This window comes from Bos javanicus, chromosome 22, assembly GCF_032452875.1.
Source record: "Bos javanicus breed banteng chromosome 22, ARS-OSU_banteng_1.0, whole genome shotgun sequence".
Taxonomy (NCBI): Eukaryota; Metazoa; Chordata; class Mammalia; order Artiodactyla; family Bovidae; genus Bos; species Bos javanicus.
This window is the reverse complement of record NC_083889.1, coordinates 51,490,652-51,517,004: the sequence shown is the minus strand read 5'-3', so window position 1 is coordinate 51,517,004 and position 26,353 is coordinate 51,490,652. Positions and strand designations below refer to the sequence as shown.

At 61.5% G+C, this 26,353-nt stretch overlaps 1 protein-coding gene and 1 pseudogene across 6 annotated transcripts in view; one reads left to right on the top strand and one right to left on the bottom strand.

Moving 5' to 3' along the window:
- Positions 1 to 338: 338 nt before the first annotated feature.
- Positions 339 to 26,353, bottom strand: part of PLXNB1 (plexin B1) — a 28,804-nt gene continuing 2,789 nt past the window's right edge. For 5 of the 6 annotated variants that reach the window (XM_061396909.1, XM_061396906.1, XM_061396907.1 and 2 more), the window contains exons 2-38: positions 24,586 to 24,638; positions 22,813 to 23,925; positions 21,671 to 21,853; positions 21,221 to 21,349; positions 20,994 to 21,094; positions 20,578 to 20,710; positions 20,259 to 20,415; positions 19,890 to 19,998; positions 19,692 to 19,800; positions 18,574 to 19,254; positions 18,259 to 18,381; positions 17,317 to 17,439; positions 16,834 to 16,927; positions 16,575 to 16,747; positions 16,273 to 16,424; positions 14,289 to 14,394; positions 13,992 to 14,128; positions 13,508 to 13,684; positions 12,949 to 13,120; positions 12,552 to 12,794; positions 10,825 to 11,001; positions 10,598 to 10,746; positions 10,029 to 10,129; positions 9,716 to 9,933; positions 9,393 to 9,571; positions 9,169 to 9,235; positions 8,833 to 8,979; positions 7,829 to 7,997; positions 7,437 to 7,540; positions 7,270 to 7,354; positions 6,877 to 7,061; positions 6,568 to 6,728; positions 6,316 to 6,463; positions 3,976 to 4,040; positions 3,758 to 3,833; positions 2,685 to 2,759; positions 339 to 1,098 (exon numbers count right to left, since the gene is read on the bottom strand). In XM_061396909.1, coding sequence (XP_061252893.1) covers positions 994 to 1,098; positions 2,685 to 2,759; positions 3,758 to 3,833; positions 3,976 to 4,040; positions 6,316 to 6,463; positions 6,568 to 6,728; positions 6,877 to 7,061; positions 7,270 to 7,354; positions 7,437 to 7,540; positions 7,829 to 7,997; positions 8,833 to 8,979; positions 9,169 to 9,235; positions 9,393 to 9,571; positions 9,716 to 9,933; positions 10,029 to 10,129; positions 10,598 to 10,746; positions 10,825 to 11,001; positions 12,552 to 12,794; positions 12,949 to 13,120; positions 13,508 to 13,684; positions 13,992 to 14,128; positions 14,289 to 14,394; positions 16,273 to 16,424; positions 16,575 to 16,747; positions 16,834 to 16,927; positions 17,317 to 17,439; positions 18,259 to 18,381; positions 18,574 to 19,254; positions 19,692 to 19,800; positions 19,890 to 19,998; positions 20,259 to 20,415; positions 20,578 to 20,710; positions 20,994 to 21,094; positions 21,221 to 21,349; positions 21,671 to 21,853; positions 22,813 to 23,919 — 6,420 coding nt within the window. In that variant the 5' untranslated portion in view covers positions 23,920 to 23,925; positions 24,586 to 24,638 and the 3' untranslated portion in view covers positions 339 to 993. The remainder of the gene's footprint in view (positions 1,099 to 2,684; positions 2,760 to 3,757; positions 3,834 to 3,975; positions 4,041 to 6,315; positions 6,464 to 6,567; positions 6,729 to 6,876; positions 7,062 to 7,269; positions 7,355 to 7,436; positions 7,541 to 7,828; positions 7,998 to 8,832; positions 8,980 to 9,168; positions 9,236 to 9,392; positions 9,572 to 9,715; positions 9,934 to 10,028; positions 10,130 to 10,597; positions 10,747 to 10,824; positions 11,002 to 12,551; positions 12,795 to 12,948; positions 13,121 to 13,507; positions 13,685 to 13,991; positions 14,129 to 14,288; positions 14,395 to 16,272; positions 16,425 to 16,574; positions 16,748 to 16,833; positions 16,928 to 17,316; positions 17,440 to 18,258; positions 18,382 to 18,573; positions 19,255 to 19,691; positions 19,801 to 19,889; positions 19,999 to 20,258; positions 20,416 to 20,577; positions 20,711 to 20,993; positions 21,095 to 21,220; positions 21,350 to 21,670; positions 21,854 to 22,812; positions 23,926 to 24,585; positions 24,639 to 26,353) is intronic. The other variant, XM_061396911.1, reaches the window with a different exon arrangement.
- LOC133235641 (large ribosomal subunit protein eL36-like) lies at positions 17,455 to 18,237 on the top strand (annotated as a pseudogene).

Below are 26,353 nucleotides of genomic sequence, written 5' to 3'. Positions count from 1 at the left end.
CACTGATGCCATCCTTTCCCAGGTCCTTTCAAAACAAACCAACAGGCACAGAGAAGTGTGAACACCCAGACTGCAGACAAAGCAGGTGTGCATCAAAAGCCCACAGACCCTTCCACCCTGGACTTCAGGCCCCCCAGCCCCACCCTGGGTGGGATCTCACTTCCTTCACAGTAGCTTTGACCCCAGCAAGCCCGGCCCAGGAGTCAAGGAAAGCCCAGCCCGCCCTGTATTCCAGAGCCTTCCATGGGGGCCAGAGGCTGCAGACCCCACCTCTCCCTGGTTCCTGCCAGGCACGGGCGCCGCCGTCCAACAAAGCGAGGCCGGGCTGAGCCCACATCTCAGACACCAGAGTGTGTTATCCTTTAATGAAGAACCGGGTGAGTGGGGCCCCCATTCTCCTGCAGGCCCCCCTGCAGCAGACACCCCTCACTCCTGGCGGCCTCGGTGGCAGGGTGGCCCCGAGGCAGCCAGCCCTGCTGAGGGGTGAGTTGGCGGTGGCCTCGAAAGGCATTCGTCTCTCGGACCCAGGAACGTGGCAGCAGCAAGAAGGCCAGAGGCGGCTGACGAGGTCAGGGCTGATGGAGCAGGAGGGCGGGACGGGAAGTGGGGCTTCTCCTCCTTTCTCTCTGGATCTCCCTGGGACGGAAGCCAGCGCTCACAACAGTCCAGTCTCTCCAGGGGCTGGAGGCCATTCTGGCCTGGCCCTGGAAGCCCTTAGTCCTGGCTCCCTGCAGACTGACATCACACAGGCAACAGCCCACAGGGTCGCCAGGCACGGGCGGCAGACCGGGCACCACGCCGCCAGCCTCAAGGCCCCTGGCCTGCGAGGCGAGTCCAGCGGGGCCCGGGCCAGAGCCACCAGGAGCCCGGGAGGCACCTTCCACTAACTCTGCTGCTCAGGCACTACGGGATCTAAGAAGGCGGTCTCTCCCACGCAGTCCCAGGGCTGTCCAGGCAGGGCTGGGGCACGGCCGGCCCGCGCTCTTGCAGAGCCTACAGATCCGTGACCTTGTTTTCCACGGCTGCTGCGATCTGCTGGAGCCGATAGCCCAGCTGCATCTTCTGGGCCGTGCCATCCTCCTCCAGGGCAGTGATGATCTGAAACGCAGAGACCAGCTCGACAGGGGGAGGCTAAAACTGACTGACTTGTATTCGCTCAGACCCCTACCTGAGGCCTCACGTGGCCGTGCAGCAGCAGTTGAGGGTAGGGGCCCGAGAAACCCTGTGGGCTGCCTCACTCACTTCCTCAGGGCCCGGCTGGAGGGAGGGAGGGAAAATGACAGAAGAGTCGCTGTGGGGTTTTAAGGATTCCTGAGGTGGGCGATGGAATGCCAGACTCAGGACCGAGCACTCAGGGCCGAGAAGCATCACCTCCCCTGGTAAAATCGTTTTCAGTGGAGGCCAGCCTTGCCCACCATGCTGGTCTTCTCCCCAGCAAGGCCCCCTGGAAGCCCAGCTCCACCCATCCTGGCTCCGCATCCACCAGCCAACAAGCAAATCTGAGTTCCCACGTGCCAGGTATAGGGCAAGGAACAGAGACCCGGTGATGTGACAACAGATACGATCCCTGAGGTCATGGGGCTTGTTGGAGGGGAGACAGCTACTGACCAAACACGGACGGTGCGGGGGGCAAGGACAGGAGGGCTTGCTGGCCTCGCCTCCATGGGGGGACGAGACACAGGCCTGTCTCCCCCACACAAGGCCGCGGCATCTGGAAGTCACGCTTGCACACCATGCCTTTGCTCACTGCCTGTCTCTACTCCAGGCCTGGGCCAGGAGGCAGGTCCTCATCTCTCAACAGCAACGGCCACATCCCTGAGGCCACGCAGACGTCTGCGCAGATAATTCCAGCAGGAACTCAGTGGGCTGCTGCATCCGTCAGCAGACTGATGGACGCTCTGATCCTGAGGCCTAGCCCAGAATCCCCCCTAAAGCCCCCTCACTGGCTCCATCATGCCCTCACCTGCCCCAGACCCTATGTCTGGACCCTCTTCTCTGTCTGCACCTGCAGCCCAGCCAGGCCCATGCCCACAGAGATGGCCTACACACCACACAGCCACGTGAGGCCTTGGGTAGGGGTCTGAGCGAGTACAAGTTAATCAGCTTTAGTCTCTCTGTTGTGTCCAACTTTTCACGACCCCATGGACTGTAGCATGCCAGGCTCCTCTGGAAGAATCCATGGGATTCTCCAGCAAGAATGCTGGAGTGGGTAGCCATTCCCTTCTCCAAGGAATCTTCCCAACATAGGGATCGAACCCAGGTCTCCTGCATCGCAGCCAGATTCTTTACTGTCTGAGTCACCAGGGAAGCCTGGACTAAGTGAGTGCTCCATCAATTGGATTTTTCAACCCTGGAGGGTATGTGAATTCATTTTATAGTCATGGGGGAGTCAGGGAGAGGGAGTCAGCGCACGGCTGGGGCCAATGTGGCTGCTGTGTCCCATCCCAGCACGTCCTACACACCATCTCCAGGCCCTGCTAGACCCCCAGCCACCCCCGCCACCAGGCCCAGGAGCCCTGCCAAGGGGCCCAGATGGGGAGGGTGGTCGCAGGTAAGAGTCAGGCCGATACCAGGAAGCACACGGCAAGAACAAACGCTGCCCGAGCCCACCGCTCTGTGCCTGGGGGAGACACGGAGCCAGTCACCCACTCACATCATTCTGCCCACGCCCAGGTTCTGCTCACCTGGTCATAGTATTTGTTGATATACTTGTAGAGCTCATGTAGGGCCACTCGAGCCCCCAGGTCTCCGGAGTAGTTCTAGGAGGAGGAGAGACAAGAGGTTTTAGAGCTAAGGGGTGCTGCCGGCCCCTAGAGGACCCCAGGGATGGGGAGTGGGGAAGAGGGCTCGGGAGGCAGAGGAAGGAGCAGAGCCTGGTGTCGGGGAAGCAGAGCCCCTCTCTTGATGAGGGGCTGCCAGGCTCAGCTGGGCACAGGATAGAGCCAAAAAGGGCCTCCTGGGTGGAGAGACCCCGGCTCTGCAGTTCCACCAGGCCCTGGGGTCTCCATTGGGGCCCTGCCTCTCTCCTGCTCCAGGCTCCAGCTGGGACCCTCTGTCACTCCAGGGGACCACAGAGCCCAGCAGGATGGACACTGCTCACAGCCTGTGACCCAGCCCCGCTCTGCTCCGGTCTCACTGGAGTCTGTCCTGAGGTCACACCCGGGCCCCTCCCTGGGGACCTCTCTGAGCCTCAGCCTCCTCTTCAGGATGATGGAGTCGACGCCGCCTGACTGGTAGAGCCCTTCTACGAGTGCAGTGAGAGGGAATCGAAGCACCTCACCCACAGCAACACCCCCAACTGTAGCTGCTGTTGTTTCTGCGGTTGTGATCTTCAGCATCTCGGTTTCAGATTTAACATCGTTCATAAATTCCCCAGAGTGTGTGTTTGGGGGCTGTTTTAGGAGTAGGCGGGGGCAGGTCTACACTGCCCAGGAAGCAGAGCAGCAGGATGTGGACAGGCTGGGCCAGACGGTCCTGGGGTTCAATCCCTGCCTCCTCGCTGCCTGGGAACCGTGGTCCATAAACCCTGAAGGGCAGCAAACATCTTAACACCCAGCTGAGTCCGGTCAGGTGGTAGCTGCCGGGATAAGACCCTGCTGCTCTCTGATGAGATGCTGGGAGGCCTGGTATTTTACAGAGGCAACGGGAACATTCTTCGGAGGCCCCAGGACTTCCCTGTATGGAGCAGTGTGAAGCAGGCAGGAGCCTTGGGGCAGAAGACCTGTGCCCAACCCAAGAAGCAGAAGCAGGGCCATACCCGAGACAGCTCGGCCAGGATGGAGTTCATTTCTTGATCACTGGCAGGGATGGTCTGTCTGATGTCTGCGTAGTACCTACCAGAGATTATGGGTCCAAAAGTCAGTAGAGAAACAAACCCTTCCTCACCCCCCCAGGCCCACCCCGGGGGCCTCTGCTGTAAACACCCACCCATCCATCCACTGGTTATCTTCCAGACCCAACTCCCTTCCCTCATACCTTTCCACCATCCGTTTGTACCGGGGAATATCGCGAGCATACAGAAGTTTGTTGATGGGGGAGTCCTGGGTGCCAGCAGGCGAGCAGCCAAAGCAAAGGAAGGATGAGAGCCCTGTTAGGGTGACCAGCTGTCCCACTGCCCCCGGCACTGCTTCTGTTTTAAAGCCCAGTCCTCGGCCTTCCCTTGTGGCCCGATGGTAAGGACTCTGCCTGCCAATGCAGGAGACGCGGGTTCCCCGATCCGGGAAGATGCCACATGCCTCCGGGCAACTAAGCTCCTGCGCCACAACTCCTGAGCCTGTGCTCGAGAGCCCAGGAGCCTCAACTATGAGACCACGTGCTGCAACTATGAAGGCCGGGTGCCCTAAGCCTGTGCTCCGCAACCAGAGAAGCCACCGCAGAGAGGCCCACACGCTGCACCCCCACTCGCTGCAACTAGGGGAAAGCCCGCACAGCGAGGAAGACCCAGCACGGCCGAAAATAAATAAGTAAAATGAACACACATTAAAAGAAAACTAAGTCCTGAATCACAGGAAACCTCCTCAGTCCCAGGCAAGCCGGACGGCTGGTCACCCCAGCTCCTTCCTTCCGTCACCCCTCCCCGCTGTCCCACCTCTGCCGTCATCACCTTGAACTTCTCCCCATCTCTCTTTCCAAGGTCATCTCTCAGCTCCACGTGCCTCCACCCAGACCCGGCAGGGAACTGGCAAGCCGTGTGGAGCCCTAAGACTGCTTCTCCATGTGCTGTCCATTCTCCACGGACTCATCTTAAAACTCAGGAAACTAACCCGGAAATTCAATTACATTGCCCCAGACCATCTCACTCATGCATGGCTGAGCTGGGATTTGAAGCAGGTCTCTCTCCAACCAGGGCCCACAGTCTAATAGGACCAGACACGTCCTCTACCACCGCACTGGGCTCCAGTCCCAGTTCTGTCCTGGTGGCTGCAGACAGCACACTTCCGTTCTCGGGACCTGCTGCCTCATCCTACAGCTGCAGGGAGGGTGGGGCAAGACTGCACTGCCCGCTGAGAGCCAGGGTCTGAGACCAGATGCCTGCTTCTCAGCCGCTCTCCGCAGGGGCGCCCTCGGCATCCTGGTTTGCCCTATTCTTGACTCACCCAGGAAGCACCTGCAGTACTGCCAGGAAGCGGGGGCTGTGTGAAGATCAGACATCAGAACCGGACACCAAAGAGCACACACCCTGGAGTGGTGGTGTGGCCCTGTGGGTCTCAGCTCATCATGGGCAGAGTGATGAGAGCTCAGACCAAAAAATGGCTCCCAAGAGACAGCTCTACGATTGGAACCTTCCATCTCGTTTCTTCATACAGGGCTAGAGACAGATCTCTCAAGAGGTCCCAGGCCAACTGTGGCCCAGCAGACCAGGATAAGCAGATTCTGATCACAGGCCTGAGGAGCCACGAGGGTCCTCCCTGCTGGGTACCTGTGCAGTCCCGGTGGGGACCCTGTATCAGTCACGGACTCTCTGGGTTCTGACCCCTGTGACAACTGACCTGCACCCTCTGTGCCACCAGGCAGCAGCGGTCAGCTCCCGCTCCGTGCTTCCCGGCTCCCCTATCCGCACATCCCTGCTCGCCTGGCCCTCCCCGGACTCTCCCCGTTGTACTGCCCTGGCTGGTGGAAACCTCCTCCGCTGCCCTTGGAATCCAGCCCCCCAGGCAGCCAGGAGATGCTCGGTGTTTACAGAATCCAAGTCTCTGCCTAGAGACCACCCGGCGGCCCCTCCTCCAAGTCTGAGCTCACGACAGCCAGAGGCCCAGGGGTCAGAAGGCACCCCTCCCTCTTCCTCATCCCCCACATCCAACCCACAGCTCCTGCCCGCCCTGTACCCTCTCAATCCAGCTTGAACGCGGCCACTGCTCATCCCAGGGACAGCACAGCTTCTGCTCTGGACACCAGGCTCCAGTCCATCCACTGGCGACCACGTGGGGGCTCCGCCTAACTCTCAGGTCTGACCCCCCACCCCTGTCCCCAGGCCCTCAGTGGCTCCCCATCACCCTCAGGGTGAGCCCTCGCCAAGTGGCCCTGGCCTCCTGCCACACCCACCAGCACCTGCTGCCTTGTCTTGATGTTGTGAATCGGCACACATGGCCCCGGCCCTTGCTACATCAGCCTTGCTACAAGGCTGAGGCACGGCCACCTCCTAGGGAGCCTAGGAACAAAGCCCGGTCCAGGGCCAGGGTCAAAGGCCTCCCATATCCTCCTTCCAGACATCCTCCAGAAAGCCGGGAATCTGCGAGCGCACACAGCACAGTCCACCCCCGGTCAGGCCGCCCCACCCACCCCCCACGCCCTCCCGGCCCACCCTGACTGGCTCACCCGGCCCAGCTTGTGGTCAGCCAGGGTGCAGGCGTCCATGAAGGTCTGGGCGATGACCAGGAGCACCGCGTCCATATTGTCAGACGTCTGCACGTCGAACACGAACTGCGGGTTTTTGATTATATTGATCCAGAACCTCAGGGGCAAGCTGCAAAGGGTGGGGTGGGGGAATGGGAGGGGCCGATGAGCCGCATGCGGGAGGCAGGCGGGGCCCCACACTGAGCAGGCCCACCCGGCCCGCCCCGCCCCCACCTGTTGGTCTTCCAGATGTGGACGGTGTCCTGGTCCGAGATGCCGTGCTGCTGGGCCTGCTCGTCCAGCAGGTCGAAGAAGTATTTTATGGCGAGCGGCACCGGGCGGCTGGTACTGAGAATCACCTGGAACAGGTCATCCACGAACTTCTGCAGGGTCCCCTGTGGGAGGGGTGGGCAGACACACAGGAGGTGCGGTCAGCAGGGGACCTCGGCCCGGCCCGGCCTCAGCCGCCTGGTGACACCACGTGAGCCCCGCACGCCCCACCCCCCATCCCACTGCCTGTCCCGTCCCTGCCCTGAGTGCCACCTTCATGGACAGCAGGCGTGTCAGGTAGATCTCCGGGATGGCCTTGGCCCGCTCCCGCTCCCCGCCCCGAAGGCTGCCCCTCCGAGGCCTGGGCGGCTCCGGCTCCTCGCTGGGCTTCACCAGGTGCCAGGGCCGGATGCCCCCCTCGTCCACATCCTCCAGCATCGGGGTCCCTGTGCCGAGACCTTACAGCTTGTCACCCCTTGTCAGTGCCCGCTGCCCTAGGCCCGTGGGGTCCTGCCAACACCCAGCAGTGTGGGGCCCCAGCCCCACCCCGGGTGGAAGGGAAGCCCACCCTGAGATCCAGAGGACCTTCTCCCATTACTGGACACCAGGCAAACCAAGGGCAGAGGACTGTGATGGGGGGAGCGGGGCAGGGGGATAGGTACTCACTCTCTCCCGGCACGTAGTCCTGGCTTTCCCGGAGGACGTGCTTGGTGAGGCAGGGCACGAGGGCCACAGTTGCTCCGTCGGGGACCTGCTGACCACAGTTGGTGACCCCTCCGCCCGCCCGCCCCACTGCGCCCCCCTAACCCCCGCTCAGCTCCCGCCCCTCCCACCTTGTAATGCTGCAGGGTGTTCAGGCGCCTCCACAGACCCTGGATCTCAGATGTCACGTCCTCGTCAGAAAGAATGAGATGCCCGGCCACCCCAGACCGCCACTCTGCAGGGGCAAGGCGGGCTCGGTCCAGGGCTTTCAGAACACCCTTCCTGCGGCGAGTGCTGCCCCCTCTTCCCAGACGCACTGGCCCCTCTGTGAGGAGCAACCTCACCCAACTGCTCGGAAGAGCATAAACAGGGGCCCCTACCAGGCGCTAGGTCATCCCGGCAGAGATGCTGGAGAGTCCCCCCGCTTCCCCCCGCCCCCCAGTGATAAGATGACCCTGCAGAGCTGGTCTAGGGCCAGCCCTAGCCTCGGGATACCCAGACCACCCATCCCCTCCAGCCTTACCGACATCCAGGGTGCGGGGATCTGGCCGCTGGGCAAGGGGCACTCCTTTATAAAGCTGATCCAGCATTTTCTCCTTGGCCTGGGAGATGGTGTCACAGTCCAGGACCTTCACGGGCACGCCCTGGGCTTCTCCTGCTCCGTGCCCCACAGCCAGCAGTGCGTTCAAGGTCTGTGCATGACACGTGGGGGCAGTCAGGGCTCACGGCACACGCGGGACGACCAAGATGTCAAGGCCAAGGACGGGGACAAGCCGTGAGGAGGCCACTGCCTCTGGCCTCCAGGCACCACACAGTCACCCGCTCGTGTCTCTTCACCTGCCTGCCTCCCCACGGACAGCGGCGCCCTCCACCCCGTGCCCAGTGCACTAGCGTCTGCTGGGTGAATGGCAGGAAAAAAATGGGAGAGCACCAGTCCCTCTGCACTCGGATCCCCAGGCTCCTTGGCTCAGCCGGTCAGGCCAAGGAACCTGAGAAAACCTAAGAAAACCTGCGTAAGAAGTGGAGTTCCTGCCAGCTGGCCAGAGGAGCAGGTAGGCGGAGTCTGAACGGGATTTTCCCCAAAGGAACTCCAGGCAGGGCACCAAGGGGAAAGCAAATCCAGAGGGAAAGGATGGGCAGGTCTGCCAGGCTGACTCCCAGCCTGGTGGGCTCAACCACACACCCCTGGCTGAGACACGGGTCAGGCAGACACTCAGGCCCCGACACAGCAAGGACCCGGGCTGGCTGCTCCCTAGACCCTGGCTGTGGGTACCCTGACTCCATTCCAAACCTGGGGAACCTCTGAGCCCCGAATCTTCAAGGTCTGGCCCTCAAGCCTCTATCCTGTAGCCAGCCAGAAGTTAAGCTGGCTCCAATCAGATGCAGACAATCACACGTGGTCGTGCTGCTCACCCTCATGGAGACTGACTCACCAGCAGGCATGCATGCACATGCGCGTACAAACACACACACACACACACACACACACACACACACACACACACACTCTCTCTCTCTCTCTCTCACCAGGGGCCGGTACTCCACATCCTCTCGGAGCAGGCGGTTGTCATTCAGGGTGTATTTGGCTTTGCCGGTCACACTGTCTACTGGCCCTTTGTCCACTTGATGCTTAATTCCACGGAAAAGCATGTACAAAGGCTCCCCTACTGCGTCCTGGGGAAGCAGCAGGCAGTTAGGGCTCCCGGGGCGGGTGACAAGCACGGGGAAGGGACAGGATGCAGGCCACAGAAGGCTAAAGGTGACTCAGGACGTGCTGGGCAGGGGCGTGCAGGCCAAGAAGCTGTGCGGGTCAAATCCCGACCCTCCCTGGAGGGGAGCCTCGTCCGCCTCTGCCTCGCTCACCCTCACGAAAGTGTAGAGGCAGATGGACATCCAATTGGTGAGCAGCTTCTCCACTACGGTCTCTGTCCTGGGATGACAAGGAGGAGGGCAGGGCAGAGTCAGCAGGTGCAGGGGCGCCCAGGGCTGTCTATCTGGCAGACCCCACACCTGGAGGGCCTGACTCAGGTCTTGGCTCCTGCTGTCCCCGACCACCCGGCCCCGTGGCTGCTGGCAGACACACAGACCTGCGCAGCATCAGCTTGGGATTCTTGGCCACATACTGGGCCACCAGGTCACTGAGCAGGGTGCGCAGGATGTCGGTGAAGTACTCCAGCTTTCCATGCAGCGCCACGGTGAGCAGAGACGCCACGTAGGCGCGGTCCCGGGCTGAGAAGGTGCGCTGGCTCTCCAGGGTGTGGATGAACTGGCGCCAGGGAGAGGGGACAACGGGTGGGCAGGGAGGGCAGATTCAGAAACGGAGGGACTGAGAAGGGGCGGGGCCAGAGGGCTCGGGGGCTCCCTCCCCATCCCTGGAGGGTCGGGATGGAGGGGCCAGAGGGGCTGGCACCTTGGTCAAGAAGAGCTTGCTGTTGAGCAGGTTGGACAGCTGCCCCAGCCCCTGCTCCACGGTGGGGCGCCTGCTCTCAGGCACGCCCAGGTCCCGGTGCAAGGGCGACTCCTGGTGCCCAGGGAAGAAGACCCTCTCAGCATACACCTTGTAGTCGAGGAAGGGGATGCCGCTGCCCAGAAGGTCACTGGTGAGATCAGTCATCTCGGTCATCAGGTCTGTGGAGCAGAAGAGGTAGGTCTGGGTGCAGATCCTAGGAGATGGGAGCAGGCTGGGCACAGAGCCCTGAGGTGCGGGGCCTGGGCAGCCTCACCTGTGAACTCCTTCTTGCAACGGTCCCGCACGCTGCTCTCCAGGTTCTCCAGTTGGATCTGCACTTTCTTATAGTCCCTCAGGGCCTGCTTGCTCTTCCTCCTGCTCAGCACCAAGGTCAAGGCAGGGAAGGCCAGGGGAGGCCTGAGCCCTTGCAGGGTCCCATCAGGCCCGGGCCCACCCTAGTCTAACCCAGCCATGCCCAGCAAGCCAGGGTCTAGTTAGAATAATTCAACCTGTCCCATCCTAGGCAAGTCACTCCCACCTGTGACCCAGCCTAGTCTGAGATCAGTAAACTGTAACAGGGCCAAGTCCGGCCCCTGGCCGGCTTTTGTAAATAAAGATATGTTGGAACACAGCCAAGCTTGTGTGTTTGTACACTGTCTGCAGCCATTGCCAGGCTGGAATGGCAGAGCTGAGCCACTGCTGCTGAGACCACCTGGCCCACAAAGCCCAGAATAGTCTCCTGCCCTTTCTAGGAGGCGTTTGCCGACCAGTGGTCTAGTATGCCCCTTCCCAATCCAACCACCCTGCCACCTGCCCGGACCAGCCACACCTGGCTATACTCACCTGTACATAAGGACAATGATGATGACACCCAGAGCCAGGAGAGAGGTGCCCACCCCCAAGCCCACCTGGGCTGCCATGGGAAAAGCCACGGGGCTCTCGCCATCGTACTGCACGTGGCCCAGGGAGAAACGAAGGTTCCCCATCTGCACCTGCAAGAGGAGCCTACCATGAGCGCGAGTTCAGTGCACGCCCAGGGCCCACCCCAGCCCAGCGCTTTGCCCACTGACCGTGAACTCGGGCAAGGCGTCGGGCGCCTCCCGGAGGGCATGGTGCCGGGGGAGGGGCTGCTCCATGGGAGGTTCGCAGTACAGGTGGTGCCGGGTCAGCGTCTTCACCACACACGGGCCGTCCCCGATCATGGCCACCACCTCCTCCTTGGATATTGCGAGGTCCAGATTCTCCCCCTGGAACACGGGGTCACCGATCGATCACTCAGAACTCTTCCCTAAAGGGAGGAGCTAATGGTCACTCCCATCTTATCTCCCCAAATGCGGGAAGGACGGTCCTGAGACCCACCCGCAGGAGCAGGGTTCATGGTGTCTCGGCGCTTCTTGCCCTGCACATGGGGTGACAACCCCATGACGTTTTCCAAGCTGCCTCCTGACCTTTTCTGCCCCTCTCTATCCTCCTTCCTTTTCCTGGAAAAGTCTTAAACTTTTCCAGAGCTATAAATCTGGAGAATAGGACTTGCCTGGTGGTCCAGAGGATGGGAACCCACCTGCCAATGCAGGAGACATGGGTTTAATCCCTGGTCCGGAAGATTCCACAAGCCAAGGAGCAACTAAAGCCCATGGACCACAACTACTGAACCCCTGTGCCCACGTGCCATGCAGCAGGCGTGCGCGGAGCTTGTGATGAGAGGCCCGAGCCCCGCAACCACAAAGAGTGGCCCCCACTCTCTGCAACTGGGGGGAGCTTGCACAGAATAAAGAAGACCCAGCACAATTAAAAATAAACATAGGGACTTCCCTGGTGGTCCAGTGGCTGAGACTCCGTGCTCCCAATGCCAGGGGCCCGGGTTCTATCCCTGATCAGGGAACTAGATCCCATATGCCACAGCTAAGAATTCACATTCGCAACTAAAGAATCTGAATGCTGCAACAAAGACGGAAGATCCTGCCATGCCGCAACCAAGACCAGGTACGGTCAAATAATAAATATTTTTGAAAAATAAATAAACATAAATAATGTTTTTTAAAAAGGATGCAATGATCTGTGGGGAAAACAAAAAAAGAGGAATCCACCTGCCAATGCAGGGGACATGAATTCAATCCCTGGTCTGGAAAGATTCCACGTGCCGTGGGGCAACTAAGCCCATGTGCCACAACTTCGGAGCCCATGAGACCCAGAGTCCGTGCTGTGCAACAAGAGAAGCCACCGCAGTGAGAGGCCCGCGCACGCCAACTAGAGAGTTAGCCCCCACTTGCTGCGACTAGAGAAATCCCATGCAGCGACGAAGACCCAGCACAGCCAAACAAACAAACAAACATTTAAAAAGTCTGGAGAACATAAAGCTGGGCCCAAATCCTGCCCAGGGACCTAAAGGAGCAGAGCCCCTGTGTGTCTGCTGGCTCACTGGGTGGGCAATGATGGGCTATCTACCTCTGGCCTTTCAGGGTCCCCAGCTACTGCGTGCATCAGAACACGCGACAAGTACATGTCTGCATGAGGCAGGCTGCCAAGTGGCAATCAGCCCAGGCACCTACTATGTACCTGCTCACCACAGTGTGTGCCAAGCCATTTACGTATTGTTATTCAGACACCTGCCACAGAGCGTGTCAGGACCCAGGCCACAGGACCCAGTCCAGGCACCCCACCACCAGCCCCCTCAGCAGCCGCCGGGTCCATGCCCCGGCCCCTGCTCTGCTGTTGTGCCGTCTCTGCCATACACAGCAGTACTGCCTGGCAAAGTGAAGGGTGTTGGAGCCCCACCCAGTCCCATCTGAAGCAGTACCTCCACAGAGAGCACACTCCCAGGCTTGTGCCGGAACGGTGCGCTGGGATCCTCAGGGTTGAGGGGCTGCAGGATGGGGTCGGCCTCATAGGAGAAGGGCGTGGGGTTCAGTGTCGCAAAGTCAAAGACCAGGTTGTCAAGGATAAATTCCACACGGACCCAGGGGTCCTCAGGCAGGCCTGGGAGGGCCGGTGTGTGGCATGTGATGAGCTGGGAGGAGTTCACGTGGCAAGGCTCCTCAAACTAGGGCAGAGGTAGGGAAGACAGGGAGGGACCGCTGAGAGCACACACGAGGTGGGCCACAGCCTCCACTGGTGCCCACCCCCCACGGCCGTCCAGGGCTGAGCTGGGTGATGGCAAGCCCGGTGCAGGCGGGAGACGCCCACGGGGGTCTTACATGAAGGCCGCCACAGGACACGCCGGGGGAGCATGCTGTCTCTGGGACCACTCGGCGCCTCCGCTCAAGCCCCTGGCCCGGCCTTGACGCTCTCATGGCCACAGTGACGCGGATTCTTGGTGTCTGTACCACATCTAAATTCTGGCCACAGACCCGGATCTCACGGCCTCCACTGAAAACACAGCCCAGGAACCACTTGTGGCTCATGTGAACCCTGGGCGCAGCCCAGGCCCCGATGTTAGGTCAGCCCCAACCCAAACCCAAAGAAGGGGGTGACTGAGGACCAGATGGTTGGATGGCATCACCAACTCAGTGGACATGAGTTCGAGTAAGCTCTGAGATGGTGAAGGACAGGAAAGCCTGGCGAGCTGCAGTCCATGGGGTCGCAAAGAGTCAGACACAACCGAGTGACGGAACAATATACCCAAAGCCCCACGACCCCTCTCCCCACCAGCACTGTGGCAGGTGAAGCCCCTGCTAGAGCCCTACAAAGCCCCATGGACTGGCGCCGCAAAGACCTCGCTGCCACTGCTCTGCAGCCGTGCCCTTGGCCCAGCACCTGAGGAAGCTCTTGGTGGGGCTGGCAGACGTGACATTGGGGTCCGATGTGTACTCGAACTGGCTGTGCTGAAGCCTCCGCTCGGCGGCCCCAAACCACACAGCCACGGGGAGTGTGGCAGGCGTGGGGTGCGGGCTGGTCTCGCATTGCAGCTGCTCAGCCTGCTGCTCCAGTAGCCTGGGGAAGGGAGGGAGCAGTGGGAGGCGGGCCAGGCCAAAGGGGGCGCCGGAGTGGGGAAGGGTATTGCAGGACTCAGACCCGCTTGGGCCTCAGTTCACTCCCCTTCGGTGCTGACTGCTGTCTCCACGGGTGACCCTGGAGGTGCACACCACCACCCCCTGCCCCCCAACAACCCCGCACCAGGAGGGGCTGGCTGCTTCCTGACTCGGTCCCTGTCCCCCTTTCTCCTCTCCCCAGCAGGCCACCCCCTCCATCTTCTCCCCGGGGCACAAGGATGGTTGCAGGATGAGGAAGCAGCCCTCACAGGTGACAAGGCTGGTCGCCCACCACCACTCGGATGTCCTCCAGCCGCCCGGTCAGAAGCTTGGAGCCATGCAGGGTGAGGCTGGTACCCCCAGCTCTGGGGCCTCGGGCAGGGAAGACGGACTGCACCTTGGGGTCCTGTGGGAAGGGGAAAGGAAGAAACAGTCAGGCCTGAGGCCAGAAACAGGGAGGCAGAGGGACCTGGATGTAGCGCAGAGGCCCTGGGGTGGGAGCCCCAAAGGCGAACCAAGGGGCCGGAAGGAGCCGCATGAGGGGTGGGGACCGGGCAGCCAGGCACCTGGTAGGCAAAGTCATGCTCTGAGACGCCACGTCCTCTTCCTGGTACCTCCACCGTCACGGCGCCTGCCACCTCCTCCCTGCTGGCCCCGGTGATACACACGAGGCTGTGGGCACAGGGCAAGCTGAGGCGCTGGGCCACACTGAGGACCCCTCAAACCGACCCGGCCGCCCCCTCCCTGGCCCACTACATCAGGTGGTCTCCCTGCTCCCGACACTGACAGATTCTCTTGCTTTGGAACAAATTCCTTAACAGCTTGCCAGGAGGCTCTGCCATCTGAGAATTAATATTTGTGATTCGATCCCTCAAGTCCAACCCCAAACCTCCACTGACGAGGAGAATTTCTCTCTCTGTGGGGCACAGATTTACCAAGGGACCCTGTAATGCTGGGGGCAGGGGTGCGCTGAGAGTTGAGCGGACCTGACTGGCGACCTTCACCGAGGCGCACAGCACCAGTTACAAGCTGGTGATACCTTGGGACTTCCCTGGTGGTCTAGTAGTAAAGAATCTGCCTTGCAATGGAAGGGACGCCGGTTCGATCCCTGGTTGGGGAACTGAGATCTCACAAGTCTCAGAGCAACTAAACCCATTCACCGCAACTACAAGAGTCCATGAGTTCATGTACCACAATGCAAGATTCCCAACACAGCTAAATAAATATGTGTGTGTGTGTGTGAGTGTTAGCGCTCAGTCGTGTCCAAATCTTTGCGACCCCATGGACCGTAGCTCACCAGGCTCCTGTGACTATGGAATTCTCTAGGCAAGAATACTGGAGTGGGTTGCCATGACCTCCTCCAGGGATCTTCCCAACCCAGGGATCAAACCCACAGTTCCGGCATTACAGGCAGATTCTTTACCATCTGAGTCACTAGGGAAGCCTGTATGTATGTGTGTGTGTGTATATATATATATATATATATATTAAAAAAAAAAAACACCACGGTGATACAAACTTGACTTCCCCCCCAAAAAACTTCCGAACGCCTCTAGTCAGGTCTGGGGTTGGACATGAAGGGAAAGTGAACAATCTAAGAAATGTTAGTTCTCAGCCAGGAAACAGAAGCTCGGGGCCAATCACTCTCCAGAAATTGAAGCCCGCAGTGGCTGGACTCTGACATTGTCACGGTCACTGCAAATACCCCCAGGGAGCAGAACCACCAAAGTGTGAACTCCCCGGGAGAGATTTCCGCTGGAATGCATTTTGATCATTTTGTACGGCAGCTCAGAAAGGACTTTGGTCTCGTGGTTCTAGGATCATTAACAGTCACCCCAAGCTGTTAGTTATAGTACATTTAGTACGTTCTGGCGGCAAGGACAAGCTCTAGGAAAGTCTTGTTGAAAATCAGACCACGGGGCCTACAGATGCAGACCTCTGCAGGAAGTGGGAGAGGTGGTTTGAGGATCTGCCCTGGGGTTTTGGACCCACTAGCCAGGTAACCCTGACATCCAGCGGGTTGGGGACCTGTGGCTTAGAGATGTCTCCTTGGCCTCATTCTGTGTGTGCCTCTGGGACCCTGTAACTACCAGCCTGTAAGCCACAAGCTCCGGGAAGGTGGCAGGGGTCCCGGAGCCTGGTACTCAGCAGGTGTGTCACAAGTCAACCTTCCCACTGAGGAGCCCGCCAGGGGCAGTGCTTGGGGAAGAAGTGCCAGAGGGCGGGAAGGTCAGCCCCGGAGCACAGCGCCGGCTGCCACAACTATGTCCATGGTCATCTGGAAAGCCAGCTAAGCACACTGAGGCTGAGCCGGGAAGCAGAGACACCCGTCAGCTCTGGGCAGGGACTGGGCTGCAGGCCAGGAAACTGCAGGTTCGTGCACCAAGCCAAGGCCTCCACAGCAACCTCAGCCCTGAGACACTGTGACCAGAGCCAAGGGAAGCGGGGAGAGGGGTGTGCAGACAAGCTGCAGGTGGACGGCGCTCAGCCGGAAAGCCAGCCATGGAGCCCACGGGGTGTCCCCTGCTCCTCTCGGTGCAGCCCACTCACCTGCTGGACACCTCATACTCCTGGGCGTCCACAGCACAGGGCACTCCAGCCACTCTGACCGTGTCCTGCACATCCTGCACGTGCTGGCCCAGGTTGGAGCCCCTGATGGTGACCCGGGTGCCGCCGTCTACAGGCCCAGTCAGTGGCTCCACCTGTTCCAGGGCAGGGACTGGTCACCTCTGTGCACCTGGTGACCAGCCTGGAGAGACAAGAGACAGCCCAGCCTCTTCCACCTCTCTGCCCCCTGAACCCACAGCAGCACACCCCCACTCTTGAAGGGATGCGCCAGTGTTTCAACTCACCGAGTGGATGACGGGTGCTGGGCACTGGGTGACCACAGCCTCAGCCTCGCCACAGGCCTCCTGGGCCGTGCACTGAGGATGCTCCCCCTTGCACCACACGCAGCCGTACTGGGGCAGGGCGGTTTGGCAGCGGCTACAGTCCTCGTGGCCCACGGAACAGTCATAAAGCACCACTGCGGGGTGGAGAGACGAGAGTGACAGGCAGGCCGGGAACAGCCCTGTTGCCTCCAGCCAGTCCCCGCAGCCCCAGGCGGCTCACCGTGCAGCCCATCCACGCTGTCCACACGCAGACGGCCGGCCCGGCGCAGGAACAGCCCCACGCGGAGCTCTGGCTGCAGAGCCTCATAGCTGAGCTGGAGAAACGGGAGTGGGGTCAGTGCCCGGGCTCAGGGGAACCACTGGGTCTGGGGAGAGGGTGGTCAGAGAAAGGACCAAAGTGTGTGTTCCCTTTGTGGGAACACAAAGCCGCAAGTCAGAGGTGGGGTACAGGATCCCCCGGGACACAGGGTCAGAGCAGAACCCCTGGGGCACAGGGTCAGAGGTCAGAGTAGGACTCCTGGGCACAGGGTCAGAGGTCAGAGAAGAACCCTTGAGCACAGGGTTAGAGATCAGAACTGGGGTACAGGACTCCTTTGGGGTCACATGGTCAGAGAGTGAGCTGGGATGAGCATGGCGCAGCCAGCGAGCTCAGTCGCCACCCTGCGGCCAGCCTGCAGCCAGTGCCCAGGACTCGGGGGTGTACCTGGTACGGCCGACACGTGATGTGGCACCGGGTATCTGGAGGCGGCTCACACTCGACCCGGGCCTCAACCACCACCTCCCGACCCTCCAGCTCCATCACACACTCGTGCTCTCCTGGGCTGTCCTGGGGGCAGAGGACATGGCGGCGGGGGCAGCTTCAGGAGCTGGGCCTGGTGAGCTCTGCGGGGCCCCCAGCACAGTCCCTGGGCTGGGATCGAGGCCTGAGGTCACGCTCTCCCCTCCTCGCCGGGACTTGTGTCTAGTTCGCTGACGGCCAAGGAGGCCACTGCTTCCTCCTCTGGTGGCTCAGGCAGTAAAGAATCTGCGTGCACTCCTGCCACGACAGCCAGTGAAGAACAACAGCCAAGGCTCTGCGCTACCCCGGGGCCGTGGGCCTCAACAAGGTCACAAGGCGGCCAAGGACATGAGCAAACTGAGGCACGCCGCCGCCGCCGCAGGCACCTCACCAAACACACCAGGTTCGTGCGGAACACAAACCGGGAAGCGTGTGGCTTCGCCCCTCATGAGCGGCGGGCCAGGGAGCTGCTCGTGGTCTCCAAGGACAAGCGGGCCCTCAAGTTGATCAAGAAAAGGGTGGGGACACGCATCCATGCTAAGATGAAGAGAGGAGCTGAGCGACGTCCCAGCCACCATGAGGAACGCAATAGCCAAGAAGGACTGAACCTTTCCCCTCCAAGCACAGTAAACCTTTCCAGACAAAAAAAAGAAAGAATCTGACTGCAACGCCATAGACCTAGGTTCAATTCCTGGGTGGGGAAGATCCCCTGGAGAAGGAAATGGCAACCCACTCCAGTATTCTCATCTGGGAAATTCCATGGACAGAGGAGGGTGGAGGGCTGCAAAGAGTCAGCCACAACTGAGCAACTCACACACACACACAGAAAGGAGGCCATGGCGACACCCACACACGGGCCACACACACCTGGAAGAGGCGCAGGTTCCGGCCTAGCAGTCGCACTTCTCGCCGCACGTGGACGGGCATCAGGCTGGAGCCCTGCACGCTCTCCACACAAGGGCAGGAGGCTGCCCCCCAGGTCGCTTCCTCCTGCAGCCCCAAGCGCAAGGCAGTCTATGGCACCCACCCGCTGTCACAGCGCCCCCTCCCCAGGCAAAACCCCAGGGGACCCGGGCAGCGCAAGGTGGCACACCCCACTGTCCGCCCCATCCCTCGCCGGCAGAATCATGAGGTGGGCCCCCATCCCCTCCCCTGAGGCCCCCTTCCTGGGCCGGGTCTCACCAGCTCCCCGAGCCCAGGGGTGTCGTACTGGTAGTCCAGGCTGGACAGGAGGATGAGCGGGGCGGGAGGGCCCTCGTGCTCAGCGGAGTCTCCATCACCTGAGAGGAGGCTGGAAGTGGAGAAGGCGGGCATATCACCCCCCGTCCACTCGTCCGCCTCGGGCAGCTCGCCGCCTTCTCTCATGAGCCAGTCCAGAGCGGGCTTCGTGGAGCCAGCGGCCCCTGGGAAAGTGGTGGCAGGGGCAGAGCCAGGGGGGTGGTCCTGGGGGCCCACGGAGGGGAGGGCCTCGGGGCCAGGCTCCACAGGGGCGGGAGGCAGGGCCGCTGCCTCAGAGGGTGGTGGGTGTGAGGCCAGCAGGTCCTCAGGGGTGGCCAGGGGTCCTAAGGCCGAGGGGCCGGGCACAGTGGGGCCAGGTGTGCTCTGGGGGCTGGAGGGGGCAGGAGGAGGGTCCCTGGGGAGAGGCGACTCCGTGGGAGCCGAGGCAGGGGTGGGGTCAGTTCCTGCCCATGGCACCCAGGGGCTGAGCGGGGAAGGCCTGGCCCCAGGGGGGACATTGGAAGCTATGGAAGGAGTGTCCACAGGCAGGGTGTCAGGAGTGGGAGTGACCATGGCCTGGGGGGCTGTGGGTGGGAAGGAGGTGGGTGCATCTCGGGCAGGAGGGGCCGGGGAGAGAAGTGGGCTCTGGAGGGGGAGGCAGAGAGGGACAGGAAGGGACAGGAAGGGCCACTCAGCAGGCAGGCGCGGGAGCAGGCGGCAGGCAGGCAAAGGGTATGTTAAGAGGAAAGGAGACCAAGGAGAAGAGAGACAAAAACAGCCCATTAATTCTCCAGAGGGGATGGGAGGGGGCAGGGGGCAGGCTCTGGGGCATCTGTGCCAAGGTGGGGCGCAATGCCCAGACCTCTCCTGCCTCTCAGCCACTAACAGCCTCTCCCGAAACAGGTGGGATGCTGACAGCCATCCTCCAGGGAGCAGGTCCCACACGGCAGCTCAGGTGCTCGTAACGGAGCACTTGGGCAGGCAGACACACAGAGCCCAGGCCACCAGAGAAACCCTCAAGACGGGGACCCCCATGCCCCACCCCGCCCTCCCTCCCGGACCCAGCAAGGCGATGGGCTCACCTGTCGGCCGACCACTGTGGGCCCGGCATCACACGAGGCCTTGTGTGTGCAGAGGTGCTGCCAGACACACCAGTTACACCCCCAGCGGCTGCTCACGCAGGCCTGGCACCTGCACAGAGCACAGTCATGGGGGCATGGGGGCGCCACGGGGCAGCCCAGGGTTGGGGGGAGCACCAGGGGTCGGGGTGAGGAACTCACGGTGCTGACGGGCGGAGCAAGGTGATGGCCACGCAGTCATAGAAGGAGAGGGCAGCCTCGGCGATCACGACGGCGCCAAACCTGAGCTCCATGCTCACGGACACGTGGTCTGCAGAGAGGGGAGGGGCTGGGCTGAGAACAGGGGAGGGGCACCCGGACCCCGAGACCACACCGGGTTTGGGATCAGCACTCCAAAGGTCAGGAACACAGTCCACAGGGTAGGAAAGAGGGACTTGAGGGGACCCGGGAGCAGACGGAGGATGCAGAGAAAGGCACCGCTTTAGCGTTCTTTGCCTACATTCACACCTCATCCCTATCACACCCCTTGGAGCAAAATGGGAAGATGGCGGGGCTCCTTCTCTCACCCACCGGCTCCTCTTGGCAGCTCTGGGGCCTCGCTAGGGTCCGGGGAGGGGCACATGACCCCAGAATTGGTCAGCAGGGCAGGACTCTGGGATTCCCCGAAGTGGCAGGAGTAAGACTCCCCTGGCCACAGTGGGGGCAGGTCAGGTACCGACAAGAAAACCTGCCAAGAGAGGCCGGGACACCATTGGAGCCCCCGGGCAGATCAGGCTCCGTGTACAGGTACCCAGTGTGGGCAGGCACCTGTGGCCGCCGGCCCCCAGGAGTCACAAGCACCCCTCCCAGCCTGGGTTAGTAACAGGGCCCCGCCTGCTCTGGTCTTCACCTCCCTCCTCTCCTCACGGCTGATGTTGGCAGGACTCAAGGCTGCCACACGCAGACATCCCAGCTCAGGCTGGAAGCTCCACAGCCACCGCTCTGAGCCCCGGCCCCGAGAGCACTCGGAACGGCGACTGCACCTGGACGAGAAGGACCAGTGTCCACCTGTGACCCTCAGGGGACCACTGGCAGTTCACGGGGCAGGGACACATGCAATCCTAGGGACCTGGGCAAGATCCTCAAAGGGGCCATGACATGCCTGCTAAGTCAGGGTGGAGGGTGAGACTGGCACATCCAGGGGTCAAAGGTGGAAAGTCAAGGGCCAAGGACTGGGAACCCTGGAGACAGGGCAAGTGGGTAGGAGCATTGCGGGCAGGAGGCTGGGGTGGGGTGGGGATGATGGCGGGGGGGGCGGGCACTGACCTGCCGAGGAGCACACACCACCCACAGTATGGGTCCCTGTGAGCCAGGCAGGACACACAGTCCAGGTGCTGAGCACAGGAGGCCACGGGAACCTTGAGAAGCTATAGCAGCAAAGAAGATTTGAGGCCAGCGATCCAAGTGCCGGCAGCTCACCCACATACAGGGCCCTGGTTCCCTCAAGGGCCCTCCCAGCTGCCACGCCCTCCCTGGGGGCGCCTGGCACTCACCGTGCTCTGGGTCATGACATACAGGTGCTTGAAGGCCCCATCAAAGATGAGGTCTCTGCTCACCGCAGACCCCTGCTGGACGATCTGGGTGGAGTACGGGTGGCCATCGCTCCCTGGGCCCAAGTAGACCTGAGATCAGAGACCACAGGGTCTGAGGCCCAAGGCCCACCCTGCTCGCCCCAGTAAAGCAATTTACAGGTAGAATTTCCTCCTAGACAGGTACAGGTCATTACCACCCAGCCCCGGGGTGGGAGTGGGGGTATCACGGGTAAATGCCATCCGGCCCCAGAAAAAGGAACACAGGTCATCTCCCCCAGCCTGGGGCCAGAGATACATAGATCTCACGTCGCAGCCCCAGGGGGTCCCAGGCATAGCTCTGTCCAGGCTGGGTCCCCAGCAGCCCATCCCTTCCAGTTCTGTGGCAGGGCCCAGTACCTCCTGTGGACTCACCCTATGCAGCTGCCCTTGACTGTCGCCCAGGAAAGCAATGGTATGTCCATCTTCCACAGTGATTGCCACAGCTGTTAGCTGGACCCCCGGCCACTCCAGAACCGGCGTGGCTTCCAGGGGGACACGGCTGGCCATGGGGCTGGGCGTGTGGTCTGAGCCACAGGGATACGCATCCAGGGTGTCCTGCAGACAGCCAGAAGCCCAAGTTAAGCCCTCCCCAGATCCCCTCCATCCTCCCTAAACAACCCCATCCCCTCTCCCAGCATCTCTGCCAGTTCTTGGCTCTCCCATAGCCGCATCCTTGGTCCTGCCTCAGTGGCTTCCATCCACAGTCTGCAGCAGCTCCATCGCCTCCTGTGATCCCCACATGTCTGGGGGCCCCACTTTCTCCCATCCCTGGCCTGGGAGCTGCTTCCTCCAGTTCATGCACAAGCCTTGCCCTGGACCATTCTTCCAAAACTTCTTCCAGCCTTCATCCTTCTCTCCACGTCCACTAACCTGGGTCCCCTCCCACCTCTCACTGAGTCAGTCTCCCTATATGCAGCTTCTACCCTTTTCATCCAACCTGCATGTGTGCTAAGTCACTTCAGTCAGGTCCTTCTCTTTGCGACCCCATGGACTGTAATCCGCCAGGCTCCTCTGTCCATGGGACTTCCCAGGCAAGAATACTGGAGTGGGTTGCCATACCTCCTCCAGGACATCTTCCCCACCCAAGGACTGACCCTGCATCTCTAATGTCTCCTGCATTGACAGGCGGATTCTTTACCACTAATGCCACTTGGGAAGTGTTCGCCCATCCTGAGAAGAGGGCCAAACAAGTCTCACCAAGCCTGAACCTCACTTGCCTCTCAAGAAACTTTAAACAATAGAGTCCAGCCTTGCCACATTCTGGGTCCCTGCCCGGTACCCTAGACCCTCAAACACCCTCTCAGTCCACTACACAAATGCCATCCCTTCGGTGCCAGATCCAAGCATAGCCCTGCACAGCTGGCTGTCTGTTCCTCCTGTATGCCACTCTTCCTATAAGGTATTCCTCCATCGCCCAGACACAAAGGAATCACTAAACATCCGCTGACCTGACCAGTAAATGCCTGCCCAGCGGCCTCAGAGACAGGGAAGGGCTGGCCAGTGCCAGGACTTACCACGGGCAGCTGAGCACAGTCGGAGTTGACATCATACTCGATGTAGGCCACCTCCGCCCCATCCTCAGCGCGGCCCTCCTGGGTGTAGCAGGCATCGCGGGTGCGATTAGCAAGGCGATCCACCTCATCCAGGGGGAAGGCACAGAGCGCCGATGCGCCAGTAGTCCCGGCAGCTGCCGATGGGGGCCGGCCCACGCTGGGGGGAGCCGCGGAGGAGAAGGCCACGAAGAGCACCTCGCCCTGGGCCACGTCCGCGGACGCGGCCACTGCCGCAGCCTGGATGAGCCCGTAGCGGCCCCCCTGACAGGCCAGGGGCAGCTCCACGTAGGAGTAGTAGTGCTGATCCCGGAGGCACACGCGGGACACGTAGGCGCGGAAGGCTCGAGACTGAGCCTGCAGGTCCCGCCGAAGGAACAGGAAGTAGGCACTGGCCCCGCGCGCGAAGGCGCTCACGAAGTGATGGCTGTACTCCGAGAGGCGGCCCACGGCGAGCTTGGCCGTCTCCTCATAAGAGAAGGCGGCCTGGGGGTCCGGGGGCTGTAAGGCCCGGGTGGTGATGGGCGGGATGCCGCCCCCTACGCCTCGGCTGGTGTAGCCTCGCCCCACAAACAGGAGGGGCTCCCCAGACGGGCCCTGGGCCACCAGTCCCACCGTGCTGACGGTGGGGTCGTTGGCGGCCACATACTGGGTGTCCCCGGGCCGCTCCGGCCGCAGCAGCAGCTGCCCGAGCTGCCCCAGGCGCCTCTGCTCACAGACCCCCTGGTGTACACTGCCGCACACCACCAGGGCCCCCGGGCTCACCAGGAGCAGCTGGTTCAGGTTGCTGGTGGGCTGCGCCTGGGGGCACTCGTCAGGCATCACAGGGGGCAGACAGTCCCTGCTGTCCAGCACAGGGCCAGTGGACACAGTGGCCTCCAGCTGCAGTTCCGGGCTCAGCTGGAATAAGAAGTTGGTGGCTCCGAGGTAGAGGGTGCCTGAGGTGGGGTCTCGAGCCAGGTGCTGCAGACGCGTACCGTTGGGAGTGAAAGCCGTTGGTGGCGGGGGTTGGAGGCCGAGGACCCATCCGGCCAAGAGCGCCTGGAGGAGAGCTAGGCCAAGGGCAGGCATGGTCACCTGGCAGGGAGACAGAGAGCGTGAGCAGGGCTCGGGCGGCTACCTGAGCCCCATGGGACCACTGGTGAGAAACAGGGCTGTGACACTGCCAAGATGCCCCTCCCAAGACAGCGAGAACCAGGCTGAGATGGCACCGCGCTTACGAGGACCACAGGACCACACATTTGCAAGGGCTCAGCAGACGCTGTCCTGGGAACGTCAACACTGCCTGTTCTCTGTAAGTATCACTCTCTCAGGAGACCGGCAGCCCCCACCCCACACCTAGACTGCCCATTGTCAACACAGGGTCCAAGGGTGAGGGGCTAGAGAGGCAGAGATGCGGGAAACATCCTGCTCCTGGGGACCAGGGCCTGGAAGGGGCAGGAGAGCCAGGGAATGGGAAGAAGGGACCCAGAAGGCCCCTCTGCATGGATGTCGGTTTCCTGGGCAGGAAACGAGAGGGCGAGATCCCATGGGCCACCTGCATGTTAGGGCAGGGCAAGAAGTGGGTGAAGGGCCTTTCAGGCTAGGAATCCAGAAGGGTGATAAGCAGAAAACCAACAGCCCGGAGAGATGAGAGGGTCAAGGCTGCCATGGACAGGGCCTAAACGGCTGGACCCCAGCTTGGAGAGCCCCTAAGAGAGGTGGGAGTCCCACACTTGGGTGTGAGGCCAGGCTCACCTGGCAGGGCCGGCTGGATCAGGAGACAACGGCATGCCCTGAGCGGGAGTCACCTAGCCGGGGAGAGAGCAGAGCATGGAGCTGGGGGCTGGGCGGCAGGAACATGGGCCCCCCACCACAGAGGCAGCACAAAGGTACCCCTCCCCGCTGCCCAGTCTGCTAGTGGAGCTGGGCCCAGCCTGGCCCTCAGCCACCAAACACATTCCACAGGGGACGCCTCCTCGGAGCCCATGGAGGGGGAGGGCAGCGGAACCAGGCATCCTCAGGGCCTGGGAAAGGGCAGCTATGGAGGAGTTGAGTGGCCGGTGGGCCCAGTCTGGCCCCCACTTTGGCCCTATCCCCCCTACAGCCCGCCCTCAGCATTTCCCATCCTTGCCCTCTGCCCAAACTCTGCCCTCTCAGGGTGCCCAGGTACATGCCCTGCCCACAGGCCCAGGCCAAGCCTTGCCCCAGGCTGCCACCAGCACGTGAGCACACTCATGCTCGCACACACCAAGAAGTATACACACCACCCACCCTGCATGCACACACCAACACCCAAACACATGGGTGTGAGCACACACCTAGATGCATGCACACACTGCCTGTACATACGAGCCAGAGACACATACCCGGAAGCACATCCCACACAAACACACTTACCCACCCACCCACCCAAGACATACACACCACCACCCACATCCTGACCCCACACACACAGACACACACACTTCCCTGGTTCGAGCCCTAAGTCCTCAAGGGCTCTGGAAGCCAGGCCATCATCTCTTGCTATTTCCTCTCCTGCAGGTCAGAGCAGAGGGGGAGGTGGAGGGGGCAGGGGGGTAGTCCTAGAGGAAGTCACCAGACGAGTACCCCACATCCCCTGAACCTTCCCAGACCTTGAGGGCCTGCTGTCCTCACAGACCCCCTCCCTGCAGACTCCACCTGAAGCCTGGGGAGACCAGGAAACCATGACACCACCTTGCTAAAACCTGGCTGGTCTCCAGCCTGGAGCACCAGGGTGGGTAAAGCACTGGGGACCGGCAGCGCATCCCAAGCTGTGAGATGTTCTCCCTGCTTGTTTGTGTCCAGGCCACATGGCCCAGCCCCTCCTGCCACCCAGCTGCCAGTCTGCCGGTGCACAGTGCTCCTCCGAGAGCTTCCCAGGGTCCAGGTTGGCTCCTCCCAGCCGAGGCCCCCCTAGCTGGGTGCTCCTGAGGCTGGCCCAGAGGGAGCAGGGCTGGGCGTAAGGCTCGGAGGAAGGTCCAGCGAGGAGCTGTGGCCACAGCCCGGCTGGGCACTGCTCCCAAAATAGCTTGGGGGTTTCCATTTTTAGTGTGCAGAGAACAGGGCAGCTCTATGGGAGCGGGAACAAGGCAGCCACTGTTTGCCACCGAGGGGGCAGGGGGAGGGGGGCGGCAGGGAGAGTCGTGAACCCGGCAAGAAGCCCAGGACTATGGCAAGGCCAGGCTTCTCAGGAGCCCCCCACCTTGTGCCCGAGGCACGGTGGGGAAAGTTTCTTACCCCGGGAAGATGGGGTCTGCCTGAGGATGGGCAAAGGCTGGCTGCTACACTCAGCTACTGCTCGGCCCCTCCCACCGCCTCCCTCCCAGGGACGGGCCTTGGGCAGAGGGTCTCCCCCACCGTTCGCTTACAAACATTTGCTCAGCGCGGACTTCATGCCAGAGTTCTCCAACCCTCAAGGGGCAGCCACCAAGGCACTCCCTACATGTAAAATCACAACTGAGTCGAGTGGCCCACAGGAAGCCAATGGGCAGGACCCAAACAG